Consider the following 7,580-nt stretch of genomic DNA (forward strand, 5'->3'; position numbering starts at 1 on the left):
CTTCGCGTGTATATTACCTTAGATATAATGTATCTCTACTCTTCCTAATAAAATTATACATTTATAAATTTTCAACGTTATATATTTCAAATAGCAGTATGGAATTATTCAAGTTTATATTAATACTTTTAAAAAAACACTTTTTACAATTAAAGAATATATAGTAGAAAAGTTATATTAACTAGAAAAATTATAATTATATTTGTATATTTTTGACCTCTTTATGTAGAAATTATACTCTACTGATACTTTATAATCTTCTTTGTTCCTTTCTCAAATTGGAGAATCAACTGATCTTCTGAGAAAATAGTTCGATAAAATCCCACTTTGATGTTTGTAGTTACAAACAGGCTTTATGGTATCTTCTGTTAACCAACTGAAGAGTCTTATTTACGAGTCTCAGTCTCAGATAATAATTTTACCTAGCAGAGCCTGTGGAGCCAACAACCACTTATGTAACTTGTTAGAGAGCGCCTGCAGCCAATTTTCTTCCAACTTTTGTACTTTTACTGATATCGCTTTTGCATTATCTTTCTTGCTGCTGGCAAGTTGCAACCGGACACATTGTGCAGTAATTCCGAACAATCGTTTTCCAGTCTCACTTCCAGTTTTTCTACGGCTTCGGTTCGAGTCAATGGAGCTTCTAAACCCTCACTCACGTTTTGGAATTCCTCTTTCTCAGCACATCTACATTCAATCATTTTTTTATAGTATTTTTTGTGAATACCTAGGGGTTTCTTTCAACCCATATAGAAATTTTATATATATTTTTTTGTTTTGACAGATTTCACAGCCCAAATTGTTCTCTGAACAGGGGAAATAGAGTGATTAAAAAAAATGAAAATAATAAGAGAATACATTATTCTAGTTAAAATTAATGTAAGTACCTTTTCCCTAAGATTTCAAGTCAAAACATATTCCATTTTTAACAATTTAGTTGAATTTTAAATAACAAAAAAAGATGAATTTTCAACAAAAGTGTTGAGTTTTCAGGTTGAAAAGTGGATTTTTTAGGAAACATTATACTTTCAGACCCTAAAACGTGAACTACCGAGTAAAAATGGTTCGACTGGAGTTCGACTTAAATTACCCCCAATCAAGACATGCTGAAGTCGAAAAGTTCGACTTGAGCATGTCTCAGTTTTGAGACGGAGCCAGAGTTCAATTTATGTCTTGGAGAGAAGTTTTATGTCTTGAAGACATAAATTTCTCTCTTGAGTCGATTTTTTATGGCACAACACGAGCGGTTTATGACTTCGAGTGTATACCTCTCCTAACAAAAAGGGTAATTCTGACGGTCATAAAGCTAATCTTTGTTAATGCTTAAACAATCTTCTATATTTTTATACAATATATATATTTAATCAAATCATTTACTGATTTTCTTTTGTATTATACTTGCTTGACGATGATATCGAAAATGCTGTTTGTTTTTACGTATTTCTAACGGCTTAGGAGATCCTTCTAGAAGGTTAGAATGTTTATTTGTTTGAAGAAAATTGTTAAGGTTTATACTCGTTCAAACACGCAGATTCTGAATTTTTTAATTAAAAATAACTAATTTAATGATTACAAATTTTTCATTCATCAATTTTAATCTCATTTATGAGCCGAAAAAGGTTCGACCATCTCAGCCAAGACAAGGCTTGACTTGAGACAAATAAATGTCGTTTTAACTGCCGTGGCCATAAAAGTATGACGAAGGCCTATGTCTCGACTTAGTTTTGAGACGCAGCCAGACATCGATGTCTTGGAGTCGAACTCAAGTTGAAGCATTTTCACTCGGGTCTTCAACAAAAAAGTTAATTTGCAACTAATAAAAATGAATATTCAACCAAAAAGATTAATATCTACGGAAAAATTTAAGTTTCTATGAAATTGTTTAATTTTCAATTAATAAACTGAAAAGATGAACTTTTAAACCAAAAAGACAAATTTGCAAGTAAAAAGATTTGTAATTCAAGAAAGAGAATAAATGTCAACCAAATTGTCATTTTTTAACCAAACAGTTGACATTTTAGCCAAAAAATACAAATTTTCTACTCAAAGAGCAACTGTGAACTCAGAAAGATGAACTTTCAACCCAAACGATTAAATTTCTTCTAAAATGACGAATTCTCAACAAAACACATGACTTTCAACCAAATATTTGAATTATCAACCTAAAAAGATCAATTTACAATCAAAGATCGTAATTAATATAGGTAGTTGAGTTTTCAAGGAATACAAATAAATTCTCAACAAAACATGTAATAGTTGATATTTCCATCAAAAATAATTTCACTCTAAAATTTGAAGAAAATTGAATTGAACTAAAAAGACGAATTTTCAACAAAATAGTTGAATTCTCAACCAAAAAATATTGATTTTATAACCAAATAAAGATGAATTTTAGAACCAAACCGACAAATTTTCAACCATAAAAAATACTTGGCAACCGAGAAAGAAAAAAAATTTCAAGCGAAGTGAGCACTTTTCAAGCAAAACAGGCAAATTCTCTACAAGAACATTTAATTTTCAATTCGAAAAGATACATAACAAAAAAGGTAATTTTCAATTAAATAGTATTGAAATTTTAACCGAAAAACGTGACTTTTCTACCAAAAGATGAATTTTCAATCAGAAAGGACGAAAATTCAACAAAACAATTGGATTCCGAAAAAAGATTCATTTTCGATGAAAAATGGGCCAAATTGTTAATTTTTCGTCCAAAAAAGATTTTAATTTTAAATAAAAAGCAGTTGAATTGAGCCAAAAAAGACGTATTATAAAAAAGTTGATTCCACAGGAAAAACGGATTCATTTTGAGCAAAACTGTTGCATTTTTTAACCGAAAAAGATCAAAATTTGTACCAAGAAGAGATGAATTTTAAACCAAAAGAGAAAAGTTAAAAAAAGAGTTAAATTTTTATCCAATTCAGAATAAGTTCCCATTTCTGAAAAACAATTTCAAACATATTTTTGAATTTTCAAGTAAATCTTTTGAATATTCTTCAAAGCAGTTGAACTTACTATCCAAAAATATGGAGAAGAAAAAAACACATTTTTCAACTAAAGAAATGAATCTTCAACCAACAAAAATATTTTTAAGAATGAATTTCAATTTACAATCATGAAACCTCAACAAAAACAGTTACCAAAATAGTTTAATTTTCAACCAAGCAGTTGATTTTTCCACCAAAAAATATAGCATTTACATTGTAAAAATTTGTGCCAAACAGTTGCAGTAAAAAAAGAAAAGAATTCCTGAATAAAAATGCTTCGACTTGAGTTCGACTTCAATTGCCCCAATCAAGAGATGCCGAAGTCGAAAAATTCGACTTGAGCATGTCTCAGTTTTGAGACAAGTTTTTATGTCTTGCAGACATAAATTTAGCTCATGAGTCGTATTTTTATGACTCCAAAACGTGCGGTTTATAACTTCGAGTGTATACCTGCCCTAACAAAAAAGTTATTTCTAACAGTCATAAAAGCTAATCTTTGTCAATGTTTAAACAATCTTGTATATTTTTATACAATATATATATATATATATTAAATCATCTTATTTACGGATTGTTATTTGTATTATACTTGTTTGATGATGATACCGCGAAAATGTTGTTTCTTTTGACGTATTTCTAACGGCTTAGAAGATCCTTCTAGAAAGTTACAACTTTTATTTTTTTGAAGATAATTTTTAAGGGTTATAATCGTTCAGACGAACCGATTCTGAATTTTTAATAAAAAATAAGTAATTTAATAATTGCAAATTTTTCATTCATCAATTTTAATCTCATTAATGAGCCAAAAAAGGTTCGATAATCTCAGCCAAGACAAGGCTCGTCTTGAGTCAAGTAAACAATTAAACAATTAAACAATTAAACAATTAAACAATTAAAAAGAATAAACTTTTCAAGGAAAAATAGTTGGATTTTCTTATGTAGTTCTATTAATTCAATATAAATAATTTCGGTAATTCAAAGTTCGGATATATAACGTCAATATCTTTCGATCTGAGTGAGAAGTCTAATAGGTTTATAGAGTATAAACTTATATGTATATAGGTATATATATTTCTTTATTGAATATTAGTGCGGTTCTTCAAGAGATATTTATATTTCTTCCCATAACTATATATTAAGAATATTACTATCCATTGCTGATTGATGTATATTATATAGGTGTAAAAAGGATGGACTGGAATTGTTTATTTTTTATAAGGATTATAAATTTTAATATAAATTTTAAAAATTTTAATATAAAACAGTTCATTGAACTGAAAAAGCCAATTCACCAACTTCATATCTGTTAATTTTAAGTGTGATTATTCCTTCTTTCTTTATTTAGCTGTGCCTGCTACCTCAGAAAATTAAAAAAGAAGCCCAAGGAATCTCTGACTAGCCCTCAACTAGAAATTTTGAGAATTAAAAGACTGCATAGCCCTCGACTAGGAATTTTGAAGAAAAATAGCTCAACCCACCCTCAAATAGAACTTTTGACCAATAAAGTACACCAAGTATTCCCAACTACATACATTTTTGAAGAAAAAAAAAATAGATATTTAAAAAAATGGCCCGAACGACCTTCGAACTCGGATTATTGACCAAAAACATTGATCGAACAGCCGCTTAATAAGAACATTAACAAAAGAATTACTCTAATTACCCCGGACCAACTTTTGACTAGGAATTATGAATAAAAAATGACCCGAGTAATCTCATTCTTTTACTATAAATACGTTTTCGAGTCGAGTAACTTCGGGGCTGTAAGGGCAGAAAATTCCAGGAATTGCGGACATATCGGATGCCCCCTATAGTAGCACTATATTAGGTGTGTGCATACGTAAATCATGAGCAAAATATCTCACTTAGTGGGAGAACCACAAGTAGTGGGAGAACCACAAGTAGTGTGCGTGCCGTACGTGTGATGACGTTTTAAGGGGATCAAAATCAAAATTGTAAATAAGTTTCACATTAACCAAAAAAAAAAAATAATAATTTTTGGTAGTGCACTGGAACTTGGATTCGTGCACGGATCGCACAAATCCAGGGATTCCGAACGAGAATGATTTCTGTTGGATTTGAGCGCGTGAGGCCCTCATGCATTTTATCACGTTTGACTGAGCACCGCTTCTCTTTCAGTCCCGTGCTCCAAGCATCACAGAAATGCGGAGGCCATCAATTCTTGGAACGCACAATTCCAGTTCACAGAATTCCAAGCTTCCAGTGTATTTAAAAAAATTATAACTTGATCAGTAATTCTTCATATTGAAATATGATTTATTATTATCATTTTTTAACGAAATCCAAAAGTAACATTTAGATTACCTACCCTTTTATATTATGTTACTATTTTTGTTAAGACGTTGCATTAAAAAAAATGTTCCGTAACATTTCTCAAACCCTCTTCCCTCCCTCATCATCACAGGTCCACAAAAGCTTCTCTTGAACCCTTCCACCCTCCTAAAAGCGTTACGTAATTATTTATAGAACCCTAATATTAAAATTTATAGCGGATTCGAAGTATCATTAACAATAATATTTATATTAAGTTATATTAATACCATATTTTCACGTTTAAATAAATTAATACGTTTTTTTTTAACATTAAAACAATAATAGGAAGCTAAATTAAAAAAACTGATTTTGAAAAAAAGGGTCATCCTGGTGAAGATTAATGCGGAAATATCCAAATTTATCGAAATAAAATTTAGGAAAGTTAAAGAAGGAAAACTCACAGAGGACAAGGTTGTGTGGGAGCAATAGTAGGAAGGTCAGGGATTTTCAATAAGGGCTTTCTTTCTTCATCTAATCTCACATCCGCTTTTGTCGCTTTGTCAACATAGTGCACCTTGCTGAAAGTATCTGTGATGCGCTTTTCGATAAGGCCAAGATGTAACATGACATTGTCCTTTGTAACTTGAGAATTATCCCCAAGTAATTGAAGAATGGATGAATTGTCGCAATGCAGTGCTTGGAACAGGGAGTCGATTCCTTTAAGTAGCTTATCCATTTTTTCATTGGCCTAAAAAACAGATTTCACAATTCAATATACATTGCAAATTGTAAATGATAAATTTATGAATGCTAAGTTATTCATAGTATACACGATTCTTCTAACTTACGAGGAGAGACCACCAATTGTGACTTCTTGTTCAGACTTGTAATTTTTTTAATGAAAGCATTACATCATAAAACTTCTAATTTCAGGTATAATCGGTAAACATTATGAAAAAATTAATAACATTTCATGATGCTCAAAACCATAAGGTTCTATTGTGAATTTTTAATGTCATTTTATTCGCACTACTTCTGTATGTAAAGTAATAGGAAACGAATAAAAATCAAGTTACTTTAAATTCAAGATAAAACCCTGTGGTTCTAGACTCTGGAGTGACGGTTTATAAAAAATAAGTTTGTTTCTCTTATATGGCCTGAGCAAATACTATTTTAAAGGCGATTTTATCTAAAACGGCGAAAAAGAACATATTACTGATTTGGCAAATTAATAATCTTATTTAATACCGAGTTACTTTGTAGAAATTATGAACCTGAACTAAAATTCACAATTGGCGCTCTACCTGTGTTAGAACTCTAATGTTATGGCACACCCACATTTTTGAATATTTTAAACTGTGGTATTAAGATGGTCCGAAAAAGCGAGTTTGCATATTTTTCTGGATATTAAAATGATAATGGGATTTATACAAGAAAAGCTCAGTTTTTGAAAGAATTAAATAAAGAAGTACTTGCTCTTAACTTTTTAGAAATTAAAGTTTAGTTTCTTCTGAAGGAATTTTCAAAAAATAATATCCACTAAATAAATTTTCATTTTGACTCTGGAAACCTTCTTGTATTGTGAACAGAAAATGCAACAAAAAAAAGTAAATTTCATGCTGAAAACAGTATTCTTTAATAGAATTGTTTTTAATGATATATTACAAGTTACCAAGATTTTTTTTTACTAATTTTCAATTGTTTAAACAATTTCGCTGTTCCTGTAAATCTTGAAAAATTATGATTTTTCACGGAGAAAAAGATATCGCACAATTATATATCGCAAAACCTCTATATTGCAAGAAAGCGCAATATGATAACGTACAAACAGGACCCGGAGCTTTGTACTACATTTTAATGCAATATCACAGCCAAAAATGAAGTTAAATTTTGTTGCTGTCGTCTGCTACGGCGTCCTTAGCAGCAATGGGAAAAAGGCAGGGTATGAGTCAGTTCGAGCTATAAATCGGGACTCTAGATTTAAAACTATCACAGAGAAAATTAAAAATTTGATGCAGGTAAGACCTGCAACTGTTAATGATTAAACATATTTCAGTGAAAGTTTCACTGAGGTTAGGAAAATAATTCTGAACTCGTAGACTGTGTCGCGCTGAAGTGAGCAAATTTCAGTAAAACGTGTAGAATCTACGACAGAAAATACAAAAAAATATCTACTTACTGATATATTTCCCCCGAAATAAATCACACTATTGTAGACGAATTAGAACTTACTTAATACAATTTAGCAAAGCGCAAAATGTAACTGACGGATGAGAATCCCCATTTCTTACGTTATAGATTGCACAATTTTGCTTGCAATTA

The 7,580-nt window shown here is 30.4% G+C and overlaps 1 protein-coding gene across 2 annotated transcripts in view; it reads right to left on the reverse strand.

Annotated features, from left to right (window-relative positions):
• Nucleotides 1–122: 122 nt before the first annotated feature.
• LOC117176290 (coiled-coil domain-containing protein 63-like) overlaps nucleotides 123–7,580 on the reverse strand; it is a 27,381-nt gene continuing 19,923 nt past the window's right edge. For both annotated transcript variants that reach the window (XM_033366477.1, XM_033366476.1), the window contains exons 6-7: nucleotides 5,720–6,006; nucleotides 123–687 (exon numbers count right to left, since the gene is read on the reverse strand). In XM_033366477.1, coding sequence (XP_033222368.1) covers nucleotides 507–687; nucleotides 5,720–6,006 — 468 coding nt within the window. In that variant the 3' untranslated portion in view covers nucleotides 123–506. The remainder of the gene's footprint in view (nucleotides 688–5,719; nucleotides 6,007–7,580) is intronic.

This window comes from Belonocnema kinseyi, chromosome 7 (assembly GCF_010883055.1).
Source record: "Belonocnema kinseyi isolate 2016_QV_RU_SX_M_011 chromosome 7, B_treatae_v1, whole genome shotgun sequence".
NCBI lineage: Eukaryota > Metazoa > Arthropoda > Insecta > Hymenoptera > Cynipidae > Belonocnema > Belonocnema kinseyi.